The sequence below is a fragment of the Sceloporus undulatus genome, chromosome 1, assembly GCF_019175285.1.
Source record: "Sceloporus undulatus isolate JIND9_A2432 ecotype Alabama chromosome 1, SceUnd_v1.1, whole genome shotgun sequence".
NCBI classification, from domain to species: domain Eukaryota; kingdom Metazoa; phylum Chordata; class Lepidosauria; order Squamata; family Phrynosomatidae; genus Sceloporus; species Sceloporus undulatus.
In genome coordinates, this window is record NC_056522.1 from 153,907,917 (window position 1) to 153,930,879 (window position 22,963).

At 43.5% G+C, this 22,963-nt stretch overlaps 1 protein-coding gene across 1 annotated transcript in view; it reads right to left on the bottom strand.

The window, feature by feature from the left end:
- The window catches only part of LDAH (lipid droplet associated hydrolase), a 109,449-nt gene that overhangs the window by 54,262 nt on the left and 32,224 nt on the right, over nt 1–22,963 (bottom strand). The window contains 1 exon segment of the mRNA XM_042445937.1: nt 11,645–11,814. Within this exon segment, the coding sequence (XP_042301871.1) occupies nt 11,645–11,814 (170 nt within the window).

Here is a 22,963-nt window from a genome sequence, read left to right on the forward strand (position 1 = left end):
TTTATTCAGAACTGTTTCCTTTCTGTTGCCTTCTTCTTAAGCTGAGAGAATGTGGGTTGTCCAAGGTCACCCAGTGGGTTTCTATGGCTGAGTGGGAATTCGAACCCTAGTCTCCCAGAGGCCTAGTTGAGCACTCAAGCCACTAAACCACACTAACTCCTGAACTGGGAATACACAAAGGATCTATGACTGTGCATTGCAGGGAAAGATTGATAGTGCTGGGAAAACCTACATTTCAAACGTCTGGAATGACTGCTCTTTTCACTGAGAAAAACTTGCTTAGCTTCCAAAGAACCTGAGGGCTTCTTGGAAGAAACAGAAAATTTATACAATATTACACTATTCAAGCCAAAAAATAAAGAGTCATGTGTACTGTACTATTAACAAATTATTTAAGCTATTTTTTAAAGTAAATATCCCTGTGTGTGCACAGAAAGCCAGGGAAGGAAGACATGGAACCTGCTTTTTAAGTCAGCCCAAAATATCTGTCCTGTGGACCCCAGGACAGTGCTTTCTCCCTCCAAGGAGAGAGGGGCCTAAATCACACCTGACCGCAAGATGCAGAGTATAATTTCTGCAGCCAACTGTGGACACCCTTCAGATGTACAATTTGGGTTCAGCAGCTGGACCACGGCCAGAAATGAACATTATAAATATCACAAAGCCAAGTCAGAAAACTGTACTTTTACCCAAACAATATGTTGGTAACTTCTGGAGCACAGATAATGCAATAAAGAAAATAACCATATTCTTTCAAAAAATCTGCCCTGGATTGAAAAATAATTCATGACAGTTTATTAACTGAGAAACATGTTACATCCAGAATTAGGTCCCTTCAAAAAGTGAGCAATATTAATCCTTGGAATGTGAGGGAAAGGGCCAGAAATCGCAATGCTATGTTACTGTCAACTGGGAAGGATTTGTTGCTATTATGATTAAAATGTATAAACAGTAAAAGATTAGAAGGAGTCGGAGTGAAAAGGGGGGGGAGGAATAGTAGTTTATTGGCTGGAAGATGGGCACAGAGAAGCTTATGTTGGAATGTGGTGTCACAGTTACACACCATAAAGCTTTCAGTCACTCCCATTATGGAAGTCCAAAAAAAGAAAGAAAATCAACCATCACTTTCCAGGAGACATTCTTTCCATTTTCATTTTGAAAATACATGTTGGGATTTTATTTCCCACCCCCCACCACTTTAGTGCAGCATTCCCACAGGATTACTATCTTATTTTTTAAAGATACCCAGAAAGTAGATGTGGGGGCAAACAGGAACATATATGCACTCTTCTAGCAGCGACTTTCATCTGGATCTAAATTCCGTCCAGTGCATCTGACAGAAAGGGTACAAGCTATACATTTGCAAAGAAGAACTTTCAGAGAGCATTTCTCTACGTTTATTTTGTGCGCTCATCTCTTACATGATTGCACTATGCTTACAAAGCAATTCATGAAATATTATGCTATGCTATATTTCTTAGGCTTCAAATTGCCACAAAAGCCTAAGTTGATTTTAGAACATTAAGCATATTATACAATATGCAGTTGTGAGAAGTTGCTCTGACAATATTTTCTGTCAATGCCTGAGGAGTTTTTGCCACTGGTTATTGTCAGTTATTATTAGGCTTAAGGCTTTCAATTTGTTGTCAAGAGCTGAATCCTTCAGGTTGCTTGCCATGGTGTGGAGAAATGGATTTAATGGGTATAGCCTTTTGTTGTTAGTTGTCTTGAGTTGAGTTTGACACATGGCAAACCAATGAATGAGATATCTCCAAGACCCCTATTCTCAACCTGATCAGGTCCTATAGGTTCAGGACCATGGCCTCCCTGATTGAGTCTAACCACCTGGCATGCAGTCTTCCTCTCCTTCTACTACCTTCCACTTTTCCTAGCATTATTGCCTTTTCTAGTGAGTCATGTCTTCTCATGATGTGGCCAAAGCATGACAGCTTCAGTTTTGTCTTCTTGACCTCCATGGAGAGTTAACGCTTTATCTATTCAATCATTTCACCTGTCATTCATTGTTTCTTCTCTTTCTTTTTAAATACAGATAGTGCCTTTCTGTATTCCTCCTTGATTAGATCCCTACTGTCTAACTATAGTACTTCTGGTTCCCAGTCAACTAGACTTAAGAGTGCAAATCTATTTCTCACCTTTCCTTTAACTTCTGTATAGCTTTGCTTGCTAGCCTACCATGTGTTATGGAGTACTGTTGCTAAATGATGGGAAATGTACTAATGTGTTACTTGCTAAAAACATTGACTGCATTGGTGGTTTACAAATAGGTAGGAAGGAAGGTGAGACTGTGCCAGGAAGATCCAAGGTTGGTCTCATGAGACCATCTGGAGTGAGAGAAGGAGGGGGACTCCCATAGGAAAGGGGAAGGAAAAGAATGTTTGACCTTGGTAATGAATAAGAAGGTAGCCTGCCTAAGATATTAATTTGTGTATGCTTTTATACTTTGCTAATACTGGCACATCTATGGAGAACATCCATAGTTTTATGAATAAAAGTTTTCTTTGTTCCACTATTGAAGACTGGATTTCTGAATGAAGGGGTGCCTGTAAATGATAATTTGGTATAATGACAGTAAAGAAGAGAGAGATGATCTTGATACATGCAAAGAGTGTCTTTCTGTCACCATGACAATTTGTAACCAGAACAAAACAATCTATAATACTGTATATACAAAGAACCTGGAACATGTTGGTGCTGTGTGTCTTCTGGTTGTTTCTGATATATGGCAGAACTGCTGTTTCTTGTGCAAAAAACAATCAAACAAAATGAATTTTGTTTGCAGAATAGAAATGCTACTAGTGTACAGACAGAACTTTCTATATGGAAAAAAATATTTCTGCACACAAATATTACTTTCTATGCAGAAAATTGTGTTACCTTTTTATTAAATGCTATTTTCTGTGTGAAAAGATCACACAAAAATTTTCCACATAAGTCTTGAACTATTGTTACAGGAACTGGGCAGTTTTTGAAGGCTTTCTTACAGTGGGAAGAAAACTGCAAACATTATTGTTGCTCCCTTTGAGAACTCATTTAGCAAGTAGGCATGAAGCATTCAAAGTCATAAGGACCAGATTTAAATTTACTTAATTTGCTTTGTGGTAATCATTTCTTATTAATATTTCTCATCTGGATCTTACATTATTAGTTGGCAGGAAGTGCATCCCACAACTACATACTCACTAATAATGTAACATCTGAATTGCTGACACACACACACATCTCAACTTCTATCAAAGTGATCTGCATCAGAATTCATTTGAGGAGACCTATTAGTCAGTAATTCAAATGCTGCCTTGCAAATTTTCAGTGGTTTATTGTTCTTGTTGTATGCTATGTGAATCTAAGAATGGATCTTGTGACACCTAAAGACCAGCAAGGTTTAATTTGGCATAGGCATAAGCATTGATGGGCTTCAGCCCATTTTGTAAAATGCATAGCACTGTTTTCAGTTTCCATCGCTGAGTGATATGTCGTATGCCTTCATGTAGTTTCTGGCTTATGGCAGCCCTAAGGTGAACCTATCATGTGGTTTTCTTGGTGAAATTTGTTTAGAGGGGGTTTGCCATTGCCCCCTCTGAGGATGAGAGAATGTGACTTGCCCAAGATCACCCAGTGGTTTCTATGTCTGAGCAGGCCTTCAGAGAAGTAGTCCAACATACAAAGCACTACACCACACTGGCTTAAATGTAGAACGTATATCTGCTTTAAATCATGATGGTGACCCAGAAAAAGGTGCAGTGGTATTTAAGTATTTAATCACTTGGCATAGCAATTCTTGCAAATTTAATTCCCAATGTGTGTAGTGCTTATTATTAGATTAGGAATGGGGAGACTAAGGTTTCAATCCCCATCAATCCACACCAATCTTACACGAATCACTTTCACTATTATTCTCACTTACTTCATAGGACTGATGTGACATTACAGAACTGATCCTAGGTGATGTCACAAGACTGATGTTGAGGAGGTGAAATGTCATGGCTGCCATTCTTGAGCTGCTTGGAAGAAAGGTTTACTATCAATTTAATAAACAACAAAACACATTAATACTGCTGGCTTATTACATATATTTTCTGTACCGAAGTTGAGATTAAAGGACCTAATATTTTTATGAAATCAAAACACCTAATATATATCAATGAATGACGAACACTAAAAACAGTGCTATGCATCTTATAAAATGGGCTGAAGCCCGTGAAAGCTTATGCTTGTGCCAAATCTTGCTGTTCTTTAGGTATCACAAGACCCTTTGTCGGATTCACATGGCCAATACACCACTCTCCTAATAAGTAAAAACAATATAAAACTGACAGATATCTAGCTGCTTTACATGGATGAGAAAACAATTCATCTACCACCAAGGCTACTATAATCCCATTCATGTAAATAAGACTGAACACTGGCGGTTGTTAAATAAATTGCTTAGTGAATTCTATTTACTACTGTTTATTTTACTAGTCATTTTGATTTTAATTCTTCATTTCCTCTTCTGTGTAATGTTGCACTTGGACTACTGCAGCGGAATAAGAAACTTTTTGCTTTTATGTTCTATTTTTGTATGTTTTGCTATTTTAATGCCATGTTACTTCCTAGAAAAAAAGTGTTTTAAGTGGGTTTTAAAAAACCGCATACATCTGGAAAGAAAGCAGATGAATCACAAGTAAGATTTTATTGAAAAAAATCGAGCATTCCCTGTAGGTAACAAGTCCCCTACTACTTCTTTGCTATTTTAAAGGTCTTCCTATTCATCTTTCTGACCAGATAATTTAAAAATGCATACCTATCCAAATCTTTAACAGCATTATTTATTACATTTGCATGCCTTTGCTTAGGTTCCTAGATTTGATTTTAGTTTTCTTTCTCATTCTCCTGATGGATACAAGACTCAACTGCACTGTCATACATCACAGTGATATTTGCAACCTAACATGACAATCTCATAGCTGTCTATTTAGAAATAACCCTACCTGAGTTCAGTAGGCTTATTCAAAGGAAGCTGCATATAGGATTGCAGCCAATGGAACTAATGCCATTCATTTATTTATACTGGAGAATTATTAGAAATGGTTTTTTTGTACCACCTGCAGCAATCTTAATATGACATTCAACAACTTTAGAAGACTGTAATTTGCACTCATATGTACACATGTCCCTCTACATTTGTGGCTTTGACTTTTGCGGATTTGATTATTCATGGATTTTATTAATATGTTCTTTCTAGGAAGCTCTAGGCCTTCCAGCACAACTCTATGGTCAACTTTAACCAAAAGTCGCACTGAAGGATGTAGAGATTTCTAGAAAGAACACTCCACTAGGCATTTGTAGGTCCTCCAGAGCAATTTTATGGTTAATGTCTGGCAGATGTTGACCACAGAGTGGCACTGGAGGATCTAGAGATTCTTAGAGAGGTTTTCTCTCAAGTAAAAACATAAGTAATTTTGTTATTTGCAGTTTTTCCACATTCATGGGGATCCTGTGCCCCTAACTGAATGTGGAGGGATGATATTTCTTATTTTTACCGTATTTATTACAAACTGATAAAGGGTATTAGCTAGATCCCAACAGAAAAAAACAAAACAGAATGGCTTTGATTCCATCCAACAAATGGAAAGAGGGAAACAAAATATGAATAACAGCATGTGCCCAAATCCACGTTGCCACAAATGACACAATCCACTGCCTATCTTGGGAACACAAGGAAAGTAATTGCCTGAAGCAACTATTCAATCTAGAATATGAGATTTTCCTGATGAATGCAGTTTTTAAATATACCATATGGCACAGATATTCCTAAAATATAAGTATATTTATTTTATACTTGCCCATTCACTTTATTTTCACCTTATATTGTTACTAACACAAGTATATATTATACTTGTCAGCTTGAACCAATATCATTTTGTTTGATTTTTTAATCTGTTAACATTTACTGGAGCGGAATCAGTCTAACGGAAGTGCTACATGACAACTATGGTGGTCATATCATGCTAAAACCAGGCAGTTCTGTCAATGTTCTATCCCAAGAAGCACCCTTACTCATCAAACACAAAAGTAATTGATTCTCATGACTACCTCTTGAAAAAATATCTAAAGCATAATATTCAGCAGTACATGGGGGTGATAAGTAGTTGCCCCAGTTGTCTATTCTGTTACCAAGCATACCAAGTCAATTTTCTAGAATCAACAAGTATTGATACTGGTTGTGACACTGGCTATTATTCAAGGCTGCCTCCAGCTTTTTCATCTCTAGTCCTGCAGCTTTTAGAGCCACTCATCACATCATTTTTAGATGGAAACGGGGCAGAAGGGTGACATAAAAATCTGATAGAGATTCAGTGGTTGCTGTATCCAGATTCTCTTTCCTTACACTTTTGATAAGTTTTACTCAGCATCTACATTAGTTAGTAGCATTAATTAGCATCACTTCATAGCTGAGTTCACACTTCACAGAAACAACACATTCAGTTCACATTCAAATATTATTATTTTCCCAATGCATGCAAATGTTAAGGGAACTGGGAAATAGATGAAATGTGCATCTGTATCCCTACATGGACTGTAAGATACAATTTCAAAAATGAAACCGGTGGTTTTTTATGGATCCTGTGGTGGGTGGCAAGATTTTTCTACATCCCTTTTAAACTTCTAATTCACATACATGGCTGGGATTTAAATTAACCAGCTAACTGAATGGAGTCAGAAAACCATAATACAGTATGTAGCAACTTTGATTACAGGGATTACCTGTACTATTACTATTATAGAATAACAATAATATTATTAGTTCTTCTGTCTTCTCTTTTCTCTCTCCCACTCCCTCCCTCTGCACTTGCCATGTCATGTCAGTTGCAACTGCAATTGCAACTGCAAATGGTCTGATGACCTGATCCTTGGCATCAACTGTTAATCTTTTTACAATACTACTGACTTACATATTGTCATAGCTGCCATGTTAACTTTTTGCTAGTCCCTCCTCCCAAAACAAACTACTTGTGGAACTAACAAGACTCTCATTACCCCGCCACTATATCAGGTGAATATCCTTTATTGACAAATTTCACTTAGTTTGTTGGTGAAAGTTAAAAAATGAGTGGTTTTTTTTCTTTATGAACACACAGTGTTCATTCTTACATTTGAATCCTATCCTCATTGCACAGGGAGGTCAGAGAAACACTGTATAACAAAATCCATGTATGCTCAAGTCCCATTAAATATAATGACATAGCAAAATGGTGTCCCTTATCAAAAATGGAAAATCAAGGTAAATTTATACTTTTTTGGAACATTTTCAAACCGTGTATTCTTGAATCCATGTATAAAAAATCCGTGTATAAGAAGGGCCGACTGTATTTTATCGATTTAATAGCAATGTTTATTATTTTATTGATTGTATTTTTATATGGTACTGTATTTTTATTGATGTAATCCCACCTCAATCTGTAGGGAGAGGCGGGAAATATAAATAATAATAATAATAATAATAATAATAACTATTATTATTATTAAAGCTCATAAAACAACATCTTTTGCTCAGATAGTCTCAAAAGGGCTTCAAGATCCCTTTCTATACTGATATTCTAACTAACTAACACAGCTATGTCTCTGAATTCTATTGCCAGCTGCAGCACCCAATGCATAAAAAGTTCCACATGTATGCTTATGTGCCAGACACTTGAAAACTGCACATATGGAAACTACACATTATAGGGTCCATGCAAATAAGCTCCATGTAGATGTGATGTCCAGTAATGTGCAGATGACAGACCAGCCAAGGAGACAGGGTTTGTTGGTATATCAAAAATCTGAGCTAAAGGCCTTGTACAGAGACTATGTATGATGTTCAGAAATTCAAAAAACTGTATTCTTCCATGCAGTCCTTCAGAAGATTTCATTCTCGATTTCAACATTTGTTGTTTAAAAAACCAAAACAAACTTTTAATAGGTGTATAGTGAGCATAACAACCTACAGCTACTAAGATAATAAATTGAGCACATTAGGTTCCAGTTCATAACAAGAAAAACACAGCAGTGAAATCCTCTTTAAAAAACAGTACGTTTAAAGACCAGACCAAAAAACTAGAATCCTATAATGAAAGAATACAGTGAAAGTACTCACAAACACATGCAAATGATCCAGCTACTAAACTACACATATGTGCCTGATATCTACAGGGAATAAAATATTCCAATAAAAATAAGAGAAAAGATGGAAACACAAGTTTCTTATTATCACACTTCATATGTCATAAAACATAACAGTTAACTTATTTTTGGCAAAGGGCAGAAATTGTGCAACAGTCTGGCTTACATAAATATTTTCTATTGTTGAACACATCTTAAATGCAGCGTGTCATAAGTTAACTTCAAGCACACAGTGCTCTCTCAAAGTGTCCTAAACATACCTATAGTTTCAACACATTGACAAATCATTACTCTCCCAGCAATATCCATGGGGTTAGAATGAGGAAAAGAAGAGAACAATTCAGAATAATTGAAACCAGGAAAGTATTTAAGCAAGAGAAGATTACCAAAGAAACACTTCTATTTTCTCTATACGCTAAGTCTCCATTTTTAAATATTAAATGTAAATAGCAATTTTTAACTGAAATTGCACATTCAGAAAAAACAACAACAATGTAGTATCCTCCCTTCTGAACCTTTGCATGGTAACTGAGCTTCTGAACTGGACTATTAAATGACCACATATATTACAACAATATACTATAATTGATCCCTACTGACAGTTCAATTATCACAAGAGTTAATCTTAACTAGAAGAACTGTATACAAGGACAGATTAAAATATATTTGTGATGAAATGTTATTTTGTTTTACTATCATTCTACTTTCCAGGAGTAAACAATCTAATAGGAAAAAATGTTCTTATTTATTTTAGGCTACAAACAACATAAAATCATAATATATTTAATAAATTAGGGGGGAAATGTGCGGTATCTTCTTTTTTTGCACCTTCCAGCCTGCTTCCAAGTAAGTGTGACACGCCTCTTTGGCGAGTGAATACATGGAAAATCTTTCATCATAGAAAGTTGTCACAAATGAGGATTAGTGGACTGTTGTTAAAGAATGTTCAAAATGATTTTAGTAATGGTGACCCTTTCCTTTCATCAGAGGTTTCTTGCCCAACTACATACACACCCAGACCTTCTGACCTAGGCTGCTGCCACACTGCAGAAAAATATATGCAGTTTGACACCACTTTAACTATCATGGCTCCACCTTAAAGAATTCTAAAATTTGTAGTTTGTTATGGCACCAGAAGCTCTCTAACAGAGAAAGGCTAAGTATCTCACAAAACTATAAATCTCAGAATTCCATAGCATTGAGGCATGACAGTTAAAGTGGTATCAGACTGTATTAATTCTGCAGTGTGGCAGCAGCGTAAGAGCCAAGAAGAGGCAACCACTTAAAATAAGCATTTTGTTCCAAAGTCCATCAGGTGTCATTAGTTTTGAGGGCAGCCCTTGAGTTCACAAGGCAATGAAGGGATGCTTGCCAACTAGGGTAGAAACAGCATCAACTGCTGTAGGAAACAACTGCTGGAGCTGAGGGTTTGGTTTGCTTTCTTATTCCTTCACTCACCCCACTCCAAATCTTGATCAAGCAGTTGAGAAAAAAGGGTGGGGAAATACTTACCTTTTTGGCAACATTTGCTTTGCCCTGGTTCCAGGAGGGAGGGAGAGTCCCTCAGATGCCCTTCAGTGGGTGAGGGCAGCATATGGAAGAATGAAAGTTGGGAATTGGAAAACACAAAGACATGATGGTCCTGTTAGACTAGATGGCTAAGTATGCCTAGAGGCTCGGAGACTGAAGGTGTCATGAACTGCCCTGGGCCTGACTTAGAGACACAGTCAGAAGATTCAGGCAAATCTGGGGCTCCCTGGTTCAGCAGTCTCAGAGGAGGCTCAGGAAGCTGCAAAGGGAGACACAGACTCTATGGAGTCCGGACTGCAGGTGCTAGGACCTGTGCAGAGAAGACAGATCAAGGAGTCTTTAAGGAGGTCTTCCAGGCTAGAAGCTAAGAGGAGAGCTAATAGGTTTCAGCTGAGAGAAGCTGAGGCCTTTTAAAAGACCTCCAGCTGCAGACATTGTTTGCAGTCAATAACCAGTCTTGTTGTTCTTGTATTCTTTGCTCTTGGATTCAAGTTATCAGACCTCGGACTGGTATTGTGTGACCTTTGGACTGGACTCTAGACTACACCTTTGCATATTCCCATGCTGTGCTGCCCTCAGTGGAGGTAAACAGGACAGAAGGGAGCCCTAAACAGAATCTTATTCCCTGCCATTGTCTGCTTCTCCCCTAGTTTCTGCCCTGCCTTCCTACACCATGTTAGAGATGTGCTCCTGACTATTATTTGTTCCCTGCAGGGGAGAACAATGGGGAAGACTACAAACAGAAGACACTTTCAATAGCAGTCTTGATCCAGGGTTTACCCTCACTTAGAATTCAGAGACATAGTTCTGCTAATCTAAAATATCAGTATGCAATGGGATCTTGTAGCACCTTTGACACTAACTGAGCCAAAGATGTAGCATAAGCGTTCATAGACTTGGTCTGCTTCATCTGATGCACAGAGTGAACTGGTGGCCAGAAAGGACCTTCATAAGCAGACTGTATGAATAGCCATGGAAATACAAAACTTGTGGGTATGGTGATGAAGTGACAAATACAGTTTCAATTATGTACGTTGAGGGACAAAGACAGGAGGAAAGATGTTGCCTAAGGCCAAGGTAGAGATTGGTGTCCATATGAAATGGTGGGAGGGAGTTTTGGAATGTGGTGTGTGCAGGCTAGAAACTAGAAAACAAGTGTGATAAACTGACCAAGTGCCCTCATGAGGCTGAAGTGTTAGCTATTATTATATGTGTGGTGTGTCAGGAACCCATTGTCTCTGTTCAGCCCACTGTTGATGGATTGGGGTTTGTGGATATATTCTAACCCAGCTGTTTCTCTTTGTACTGTACTCTGTTTCTCTTTATGCTTTTTTTGGTTCAAGGATTGCTGAAGTGTACTGGAACAGGTTTTCGTGCATTTCCATTCCTAACATCTGATTTATCTCATTTATCCTCTGGCACAGAGATTGGCCTGTTTGCCCAAAGCAGAGTGCTGAAGGGCATTGTTCATAGAGGATGGCATATAGAAGATGTGATTAAGTCCCTTACACAGAAGTAAAAGAAAGGACTCTCAATTTTAAATGGCACAACTGATCAAAAGTGTCATGTTTTACTTCCATTAAACACAAATGCAACACTTGGCAAAGAATCAGATTGCAGAGAATTTGGCCATTTAAACATGAATGTGCTTCTCAGCCAGCACCTGTTAGGTTGCCATTTCTACTCCTAAGTTCAAAAAGTAAAGTGTGAATCAGCTCTCAGTTTCAGTGCCAACAGGAACAGTCATGATATTTACTTTTTTACCTTTAAATCCCACACACTCATCAGATTTTCATCAACTTGCAATAAATATAAACAAAAGCATTGCAAGACCATTATGTAAACCAACTACCTCTCCAACCATCTTGAACAAACTAAGCTCATTGCTATGAAAATACACAGTCAATATGGGGTGTGATGGTGGGAAGAGAGATTAGCAAATCTGACATACCTGTAATTCTGGAGCAAGTTTCATAATTTCAAGGGCAATATAACAACCAACTGAATGCCCAATAAGCACAAGTTTCATATCTTTGGGCACATTCTTCTGGAGGAAGTTCAGCTTGTGTTCAATTTGCCCATCCAGTCCAAAGACGTTGTCTGGTTCACAAACATCCATCTCTGTAAAACATTTCCCCAAAACATACATTACTTCATTTCTGTTAAAGCTGTTGCATTGCATTCACTCTCGTTTCTTACCACACTTTTCACAAAAATCTTTCAAAATTATTCTGAGGTAGCACTACAGTGGTGCCTCGGGTTATGAAATTAATTCGTTCCGCCATTCCTTTCGTAACCCGAAAATTTCGTAACCCGAAACACTTTTCCGTTAGCACTGGAAAGCCTATAGCTGCACTTTGCAGCATTTGAATTTCGCGCCGAAATGAATTTCGTAACCCGAAAAATATTTCGTAACCCGAAACAGTTTTTGCCAATCCAACTTTTTCGTATCCCGGAAATTTCGTAACCCGATCATTTCGTATCCCGAGGCACCACTGTATTGATATATATATTTCTTTACAATGATCAAGGAATGAACAAATTACTGTCTGTGATGAAGTACATGGAAATTTTAACAAAAGAAGGAATATAGTTGCTGTGTGTACAGTTACACAGTCCCCAGATAATCTATACTATTTTGTGCACTAAATGGTACATAAAACACAAATGTTAGGTATAAAAAAGATAGTTGCTTCAAGAAAATTGTATCTTTCAACTGTTTTGTTTTCAGATTTTTCTTCAAACCCTAAACAATTTAAAACAGAAGTTGCCACAGAAAGTGCTCTGAGTAAGCTAATTAATACTGTTGGTAAAGCTGATCTTAGTCACATCCTGGCATGATTTATGCTTTATTAAATGAGAATTGGCAGGGTGGGGAAGGAAAGTAGAAATGAATTCAATCCCCCTTGCCCTTCCCCCATGGATTAGATGAGAAACAACAGTTAGCCTACAAGATTTTAAAAAACAGCAGGTAATGGAAAATGACAAAGTTCTGTAACAAAAGCCTAGGGCCAAAACATTGTTTTCAAACTAATGTCTATTTTTAATCCAAGCTGTTCATTTTTAAAGTCTATGCCATACTCCAGTCTTGTTTATGAGTTAGCTGTCTGTCCAATTCATCCCATTCAATGATGAGGGTTGCACAAGTAAGGTATTGGCATGAAACCCATGAGTAACACAGTTATACAAAGCAATTTCCACCCACATGCTTCACAAATGAAGATAACTCTGATCCACCCTCCTGTGTCTGTCTTTTGCCTGGTGAACCTAGCAGTTCTGTTTACCTAAATAATCCATCCACAGTATCAGATGTTTTAATAAGGAGTCTTAGGCTGCAATCTTTCTTATGTATAGTGACGGGAGAGTAAACAGGAATGGAAATAGTCTGTTTTACATACAAATAAACAAAACAGGATTTCAGTAAGCCTGAGAGCAGTGATGTATTAGACTCTTTTACTCTAGTTTCAAGTCAAGTGTCAAGTCTGTACCTTAAAGTCTCCTGCTGAGTTTCAAGTCCTTGCAAAATACTTTCAAGTCAACTCTCAAGTCTGGGAGCCAACCTTAACAGGGGAAAAAAAGATGGTGGTGGTAGTGGTGGTGTGTGGGTACTTTCAATAACTAGAAAATCAAGAATATGTGCACAAAGTTAGGTTTAAAAAAATCAGAGGGAAATAGCAAAGATATTAGGCAATGGGCTTGAGGTGAAAAGATCTTTCTAAAACTTTTCAAAAGCTTTAGAAGGCTCCTCCAATGAACAGCGGAAACAGGCTGCTGAGTAGACGTCAACACTCACTTCAAGCCCATTGTCTAAAACCTTAGCTGTTTCTAGATGAAGTTAGGCCAGCAAAGGTGTCACTAAAAATGTACAAGGCTCAAGTCGAGCCAGTGCATCATTTATTGCTAAGTCAGGTCCAATTTGAGTCACTGAAGAGACATGAGTCCGACTTGAGTCCAAGTTAATCGACTCTAGTGTCCATCACTGGATGAGAGTGATTTAGAAAGGTCTTATGTATAAAAAATTTATAACACTGAAAGAACTGGATAACTGAGGTTTTTAAATGAGGTACTAACATAAACTGGCAATGCTGTAGGACAGGAATAGAAAGTCTTAAATAATGGATCAATTCACACAGGCACAGTATAAGAGATTTCTTAATTTGAGCCCAGGCACTGAATCTGGATTGACAGCACATGAATTGCCCCCATGAAATGAAAGGAACTCCAAAATGGAATCAAAATACATAGCTGATACACACTGTATCTTCTCACTTTGTTAATACCTATGTCTCTTGCTGTGGTGTGACTGCTCTGTCCAGTGCCTGTCAGTAACTCCTAATCCTATCATCCTTTCCTATTCTTATCCGCTCTTGTCCTCTGCTCCATTTTAGAAGTTGTGTGGCTCACTTTATCTATGTTAAACAAGGACTCTATATTATACTGCATTTTTAGCCCCAACACTGAGATATTCTAAATGTTAAAGTCTGCTAAGTACAGTGCCCTATTGTTGAATAGCAGCACTTTTACATCATGAACTCCTTAACAAATAATACTGGTAGTAGATAAGATTTATTAGCAGAAATCTGTCATTGGAAACCTAGATTCCTAAACTGGCCTCCTTACTGTAAGGGTTTATATACTAAGACATACATTCCCAAAGGCTAGATGGGGAAATAGCAGAACCTGCTCCCTATGTTTCAAATCCATGTCATACAGTCATCAACATGTGTTCCTGTGAGTGCATTATAGGTCCACATAGGAAGTAATGACAAAACATGCATTGCACTCAAAAGGTTCCAAGTTTAAATTTTAGCATCTCCAGATAAGGGTAGGAAAGAAATAAAAATATCCTGTCTGAACTCCAGAGATCTCCTGCCAGCTCCTCCTGACAATATTAAGACCTGAAAGAGACGGGCCAAAAGGTCAGCTGTTTGACTGTGTTGGGGGCATGGCGTTTATATGATGTATGTTCTGAATTCAGCTGGAAGACGGGGCAAGCCCACCCCAACCTGGAAGAGCTAGGCCAAAAAGGAGTGGACAAAAACTGCTCCTTTTTGGCGGCCAGCTCAGGACCATGGCAGTGGCCCAGCGTGTGTGGTCGCCACAGTCCTGCAATGACTGGGCTCCATCTGTTTGAGGCCTAAGTTAGATGAATGAGTGCTTTGACTCAGTGTGAGACGACTTCCTATATATGATTTGTTCTGAAACACCAATTCTCTCTTTACATTTTGCATGTACACACTATTGGGACAGAAGGGATATACACATTTTTAAACATAATGTTGTTGTTTTAAGCCTAATCCTTTATTGAACTACTGCATGCTAATTTATATCTGCCATGAAAGCAGGGGCAAGAACAAGGAGAAACTAACAGGAAAGTACAATTAATAAACATTTTTTAAAAACCGGTATTAGAGAGGAAAGGAAATAAAAATCTGCATTTGACATTAGTCCTTAGACCTTAGAAGAGCCTTCTCACTCTTGGGAAATGTTCCTGTGACTTTCAATATAAACACCTTCATCATTAGTGTTCACTGGAGTAATTACTTTTTATAAAAGTATGCTCCTAAAATAAATGAACATTTCTTCATTTGTAAGCCGCCCTGATCATATCTGTGGAAGGGCAGAGTAAAAATAAAATTTATTATTATAATTTATTATGATTTTGAAATGGTTTGTCAGGTGAATTATTTACTGATAGATCCAAATTGTACTTTACAGACCTCTCATTGACAAGCAAGCTCTATTTTTTTTAAATACCTTGATGAAAAAATATGCAGCATCAATAAGGACAGGTTGCTTACCTGTAACAGTATTTCTTCGAGTGGTCATCTGCGAATACATACAAATGGGTTTCACTGCGCCTGCGCAGTGCTGCTCAGAACCTACTGGAATCACTGGGCAGAGTTCACTCTGCAACATATTGAAACTTTTTGGCGGTAACTCCGCCCACCCGTTATAAGGCCCCTGCCTTCCCGCTCTTTTCCCCAGTTCCGCAATTTTTCCGCCAAGCAGGCGATGTAAAGAGCCAATGTGAGCAGGACACTGAGGGGACGGACGGGTGGGATTTGTATGTATTCGCAGATGACCACTCGAAGAAATACTGTTACAGGTAAGCAACCTGTCCTTCTTCTTCGTGGTCTCTGCGAATCATACAAATGGGTTTAGACTGACAAGCTAAGGTATACGGCGGAGGGAGTGTCCTGAAACCAAAGCTATGGTAAACCAAGGTATATTTATTACAATAAACACCTTGAAACATAAAGAGTCAGTCTCTTTGTTCATGCACAAAACAATATAGCAGTAATTTTGCTAAACCTGAGGAGGGAACAGAGGTCATGCAAGACCGATCCCATAGACTTGTGCAAATCAACATTCAACAATTGTAAACAGTGTCAACTGTACAAGTGTAGTAAACACAAAACATCAGTAGTGCAATCAATGCAACCCTGAAACCAACACAGCCCTCCCGAAAGCTGCGTCTCGGATGGCCCTGGTGTCCAACCTGTAATGCTTGATGAAAGTCAGAGGTTGGGACCAGACAGCAGCCTTGCAGACATCCTCCAAGGGGATCCCCGACAGGAATGCAGAGGATGCTGCCATTGACCTTGTAGAATGGGACCGAACCCTGCCAGGGAGAGGCTTGCCTAACAGTTCATAGCAGAGGTGGATGGTACCAGCCACCCATTTGGACAACCTCTGTGCAGACACAGGCAACCCTTTCTTCGGTTCCGAGTAGCATTGGAAAAGTCTCTCGGACCGACTGGAGGCAGCAGTTCTGTCCAGGTAGAATGCCAGTGCTCTCCTGACATCAAGAGAGTGTAGGCGTCGCTCCTCATCCGACATCGGGTTGGATGCGAGAGTGGGCAACACAATGTCTTGGCACATGTGAAAAGCAGACACCACCTTAGGCAAGAAGGTAATGTCGGTACGGAGGACCACCTTGTCCTTGTGGAACCTCAGGAATGGCTGGTCCCTCCGTAAAGCACAGAGTTCGCCCGCACGGCGGGCAGAGGTGATGGCCACAAGAAAGGCGGTTTTCCAAGTCAATAGTCTCAAGTCCGCTGTGGCCATCGGTTCAAAAGGCTTGGATTGGAGGGCGGACAGTACCGACTCCAAACTCCAAGCCGGCGTCGGTGTCGACACAGGAGGGTAAAGGTTGGCACAACCCTTCAGGAACCCCTTTACCAAAGGATCTTTGAAGAAAGAAACCCTCCCCCCGAACTGATATTTGGCACAAATGGCAGACAGGTAGCATTTGATGGATGTGAGGGACAGCCCTCCATCCAAAAGTGCCATCAAAAACTCCAGCACCACTGGAGTAGACACCTGTGCAGGAGACAAGCCCTTCTGGTCAAGGAAGAGGCAAAATCTCTTCCATTTCAGGGCATAGGAGCGCTGGGTGGAAGGTTTCCTCGCAGCCAGGATCACCGCCCTCACTGCCTCCGGTAGGGTCGTCAGGGCTGGATCTTCCAGGCCACCAGCGGCAAGCTCTCGATGTCGGGGTGGAGAATCCGTCCGTCCTGGATCGACAGCAGGTCCGGACGAGGGTCGAGACGGAGGAAGCATCTCCTGGAGAGGTGGAGAAGGGATGCGAACCACCGCTGTCTCGGCCACCACGGGGTGATCAGGATCGCATGCGAGCGGTCCGTTGTCATCTTGGACACCACTCTGATGATGAGAGGGAACGGAGGGAAGGCGTAGAGGAGCTCCCCCGTCCAGAGGAAAGCGAATGCGTCTCCGAGGGATCCGTCCAATCGCTTCCTTGAGCAGAACTGGGGACAGTGGCTGTTCCACCTGGTCGCGAAGAGGTCGATCCGGGGGGTTCCCCACCGATCGAAGAGGTCGCTGACCGTCTCGGGATGGAGCCTCCACTCGTGGCACACCGATGGAGATCTGCTGAGGCGATCTGCCAGCTCGTTGTCCTCCCCGGGAAGGTGGGGGAAGGAGGACGCGTCTCTGGATGCACCAGTCCCAGATGCGGAGCGTGAGGTCGAGCAGGGTCCTGGATCTGGTACCACCTTGTTTGTTGATGTAATACATCACGGTGGTGTTGTCCGTCCTCAGGAGGATCACTCTTCCTGTGACAGAAAACTCGAACGCCCTCAAAGCCTTCTCCACTGCGAGCATCTCCAAAGCGTTGATGTGGAGGAGCTTGTCCTGTGCGGACCACCTGTCCTTGACGACGAGGTCGAGCAGGTGGGCGCCCCATCCCTCCAGGGATGCATCTGTTGTCAGAGTCAGTTGTGCCTGGGGCTGATGGAAAGGCATCCCGGTGCAGACGTTGGAGCTGTCTAGCCACCATCTGAGGGAAGTGGCCACCGGTCTCGGTACCGTGAGCCACTTTGAAGGAGGGTCCTCCAACGGAGAGAAGACGGAGAGGAACCAGGATTGGAGAGGTCGAAGACGAAGCCTTGCCCAGGGGGTGACGAATGTCGTCGATGCCATGTGGCCCAGGGCGACTTGAACGTCTCTGGCTCTCACCCTTCTGTGGGAGATGCACGGCCTGAGGGACGTTGTCAGGGCCTGAAACCGGTCCGGAGGGAGGAAGGCTAAGCAGTTCTCGGAGTCGAGGATGGCCCCGATGAACTTGACCTGTCTGGTCGGTGTGAAGTGGGACTTTTCCCTGTTGACGACCAGCCCGAGGGTGTCCAAAAGGCGCAAGGCGAAGGAGACTGCCTCCTGCAGCTCGTCTTGGGATTCAGCTGCAAACAGCCAGTCGTCCAGGTAGGGAAAGACCATGAAGCCCTTCTGATGAAGGTATGCCACCACCGGTGCCATGCACTTTGTGAAGACTCGTGGAGCCGTGGCCAAGCCGAAAGGAAGCACGTTGTAGTGGTACGCGGTGGAGCCAACAGCGAAGGCGAGGAATCTCCGGTGGGACTCTCTGATCCCGATGTGGAAGTAGGCGTCCTTCAGGTCGACGGTCGCGAACCACAGGCCCTGGTGGAGCAGAGGCAGAATGGAAGCTAGAGTTGCCATTCGAAAGCGACGGTAGTCAAGGAACAAGTTTAATTGTCTCAAGTCCAGGATGGGCCTGATGCCCCCATCCGCTTTCGGTACCGTGAAGTACCTGGAGAAAAAGGCCCGAGGACATTGGTCGGGCGGCAAAGGGGAGATTGCCCCTTTACCAAGCAAGGTGCGCACTTCGTCGAGAAGGGTGTCCGAGGGGGGAGTGGACATAAAGGCTCCAGTTGGAGGGAGCTCTTGGAACTCGAGGGCATAACCCCTGCGGACGATGTTGAGAACCCACGAGTCCGATGTTATGGAGGCCCAGGTGTTAACATAGGGCCTCAAAATGTCCAAAAAGAAGAGGGGTGAAGGAGAGACGAAGCGCGCTGCGTCCCTTCAGGCTGTCTTCTTCCCCTGGTCGGTGTCCTGCCGGCGGGACTTGCGGTACCGAGGCGGGAAGTTGCGACGGCCAGAGGAGGAGGAAGACTGCGAGGGGAAGCGGTGTCTCTGGGAGCCCTGCTGCTGGGACTGCCGATCCCGGGGGAAGGTCCCCTGTGAGTGACCTTGCGGCTGCCACAGGCGCTGACGCTTCCGGAATGGAGAAGCCGGTGCTGAGGACATACCGTGCTTCTTCGCCGCCGCCTTCATCCTGAACTTGCGGTTCAGGCGGTCATCGGTCTCGGTGTGGAAGAGCCCGGTCCCGTCGAGCGGCATGTCCTCGATGGCCGCCCTGACCGTCGGGTTGAGGTTGGAGGCCCTCAACCAGGCGTGGCGTCGAAGTGCCATGGATGCTGACATGGCCCTCCCTGAACAGTCCGCCACATTCCTGGAAGTGGTGATGAGCCAGCTTCCAATAGAATGAGCTTCGTCCCTGATCTCCACCAGCTGCCTCTGGATGTCATCTGGAACGTCCGGGACGAGGGGGGAGATCCGTTCCATGAGGGACTGGATGTAGGCCCCCATGCAGGCGGTGTAGTTGGCAGCCTTGACCCCAAGAGCCGATGCCAAGTACGCCTTCTTGGCCAGACCGTCCACCTTCTTCGCCTCCCGGTCGACAGGGGAGGTGGCCTGCTTCGGGACGAAGCTGTGTTGGGCTCCCTCGACGATGGCAGAGTTTGGCCTGGGGTGGTCGGCCAACCAAGGACAGCTCGCCGGGGCGACTCTGTAGAGCGACTCTACCTTGCGGGAGGGCGCCGACAGGGTGGCCGGGGAGTCCCAGGACCTCTTCATGATGGTCTGGAGCGAGGGGAGGAGAGGCAGGCAAGGCGGAGTAGGCACCCGTCCGTGCACTCGACGCTCAACCGGGTCCTCGGCGTCGTCCTCCGCGGAAGCGAACTCGATGTCGAGGGCTCTCGCCATTTTGACGACGTGCTCGGTAAAGGACCGGACATCGTCCGATGGGGAAGACGGCTCTGGGTTGTGCATCCTCTGGGGAGAGGCCGGGTCCAAGAGGACATCCTCGTCCAAGGGTGCCTCAGAAGGAAGCAGCGGCTCGTCTTCGGAGTCCAGGTCGGAGGAGAGAGGATCCGTCACTCTGACCTGGGATCTCGGTCGGGTTGGAGCGAGGTCGGCTGAAGACTGGGAGCGCCTGCGGGGTGAAGACGGCGACCTTTCGTAGACCGACACGGTCGGGACAGATCTGGACGGGGTGGCCCGGTCTACGGGATGGGGGTTCAGCCTGGTGAACTCCCTCAAAGCTCTGTCCTCCGACACAGACACGTAGTACCGGCGCGACTGCGTGTCGAAGAAGAGGTCGGGAATGTCATGCCCGCGGGGCTGGTCCTCCTCATCGTCGGTTGCCAGGTTGGAGGGCGACCGGTGCTCTGGGGAGCGAGGGAGAGCGGCGTCATCCGTGTCGTGGACAAAGTCCATGGTGGGCAGAGGCAGCGGAATGTCCGGTACCGGGGTCCCCCGGTCTACCGGTGTCGGCTCCGGGTCGCGGGGAGCTGCCGAAGCGGAAGCGCGGGCCCGTTTGGACGGAGAGCGCTTCTTGTCCTTTGCCTTCGGTGGATCGGTGGCGGGCCGATCCTTGGAGGGCTTGGACTTTTTAGGGGCAGAGTCACGACCGGGTTTGTCGTGGTGCCTCTTCTTCCCAAGCCTGGGAAGCTCCTCCGCCGGGAAGAATGGATTGTCCGGGAGGTCGAGGAGGACAGCGGCCGCTGCCGACGTCGAAGGCTTTGGGGACTTTGCCCCTTCCACAGGCCCAGCCAGCTCCTTTGGCTTCGGAGCATGGCGCGATGCCTTGGATGCCTTGGAGGATGAAGGCGAGGCAAGATGGACCTCTGGCTCGGTGGCCTTCTTCGGACGCGAGCCCTCCGATGTTCCCGCCGGTTTGGAGGTCGGCTCGGTACCCTCAGTCCCCGACGACTTGTGGGGGCGCTTGGAGGGTTTGTCGGTGGCACTGGGCGGTTTGGAGCCACGGGCCACATCGGAGGTGGTGGAAGGGGTCCCGGCCGGGACACACACCACGCTGGGAACGGCGGCTCTCCCAGATCCAACGCTAGACACACTGGCCCGAGAAGATGAGGCGGGGGGCGCCGAAGGTGGGACAGAAGACGACCGCGAACCTCCCTCATGCACCTTTCCCAGGGCGATCGCCGAAGTGAGCCGGGACTCACGGTTTTTCCGGGCCTGGGAAGAGAGGGATCTGCAGAGCAGGCAGGCCTTGGTGTCGTGGTCCTTGCCCAGGCACAGCAGGCAGGAGGAGTTCGGGTCCTGGACGGGCACCTTGCCCCCACAAATGTCGCACTTTTTGAAAGGTGCAGGCATTTCCGAAGTCGTCAAAGCCAGAGGAGAATCCGAAAACGAGGTCAACAGTCCGAAAGTCCGAAGTTACCAGGGGCGGGAGACAAAGAATGGTCAAGATACAGTCCAAGGTCAAAAAGCGAAAGTGATTCCAAGCAAGCAAAGCAAGCGAAAGTTCCCTGAAGCAGCTAGCGCGGCGGAAAAAAGGAACTGGGGAAAAGAGCGGGAAGGCAGGGGCCTTATAACGGGTGGGCGGAGTTACCGCCAAAAAGTTTCAATATGTTGCAGAGTGAACTCTGCCCAGTGATTCCATTAGGTTCCGAGCAGCACTGCGCAGGCGCAGTGAAACCCATTTGTATGATTCGCAGAGACCACGAAGAAGAATAGCTTTTAGCAGATAGAGATTCATAGTTAATAGCACTGCTTTACATTTAGACAGAGTACTTTTCTTAGACCTTCAAGGCACTTCATGCACTGTATCTCCACATTTTGTACAATAGAAAACCGAGTAGTATTAGGTAAGTTTTACAGATAGGTGGCCAAGACTGAGAGATAGCAGTTACTTAAGACTCCGGTTAGTTTATAGCTGGACTGAAATTCAAACTTAGGGTTTTCTTGTTGCTTACTAGTTATCTCATTATATATACTACTTAACAGAGGTTAAATGCCAGGCCTGCACAAATGGTAAATCAGGATTCATACAAAGAGTTAAACAAAACATGAGAAAGTGCATATTTTTTTTGCTTGACAGCTGCTTCATCCTCACAAAAGCATCCTGAGGAAGAAGTGATCTGTAGCACAGGACGAACAGGAAGAGAATGAGTTTTTAACCTTATCACCACTAGCCCAAATTCAACTGGAATTCTCTGTCAACTGTTCATTCTCATCAATTATGATTCTAGACTTGCAAACTTGGGTGAAGGAGAAAGTGTTTCAGAAAAAAATGAGATGCAAGAGAAAAATGTTAAGTGCTCCCATCCAGTATTAATTATTGCCCCTCAAAGGTGTATTGCCCAGAAGAAGCAACCTACATGTAGATAAATCAGAAGAAGACTAGGAAAAGGCAGCTATGAAATAAATGTACAAGATCATAAAGTGTAATGACATAACGCTGAACACTAAAATGAGGATAGTCCAAGCCACTGTATTTCCCCATCACCACATTTGGATGTGAGAGCTGGACAATGAAGAAGGCAGATAAGAAGAAAGTCAACTCATTTGAGATGTGTTGCTGGGGAAGAGTGCCGAGGACAGCCAAAAAAGACAAACAAATGGGTCCCAGAACAGATCAAGCCTGAACTCCCCCTGGAAGCCAAGATGACTAAATTGAGGCTGTTGTAGTTTGTCCACTTCATGAGGAAAAGTTAATCATTAGACAAGACAATGATGCTAAGTAAGGTGGAAGACAATAGAAAGAGAGGAAGACCACATGCCAGATGGTTAGACTAAATCAGGGAGGGCACAGGCCTGGCCCTGCAGGACCAGAGCAAAACAGTGTTGGACAGAGGGTGTTAAAGATGTCTCATCCACATGGTCGAAGGCAGTTAACAACAACAAATACCTTAATGTTTAGTAT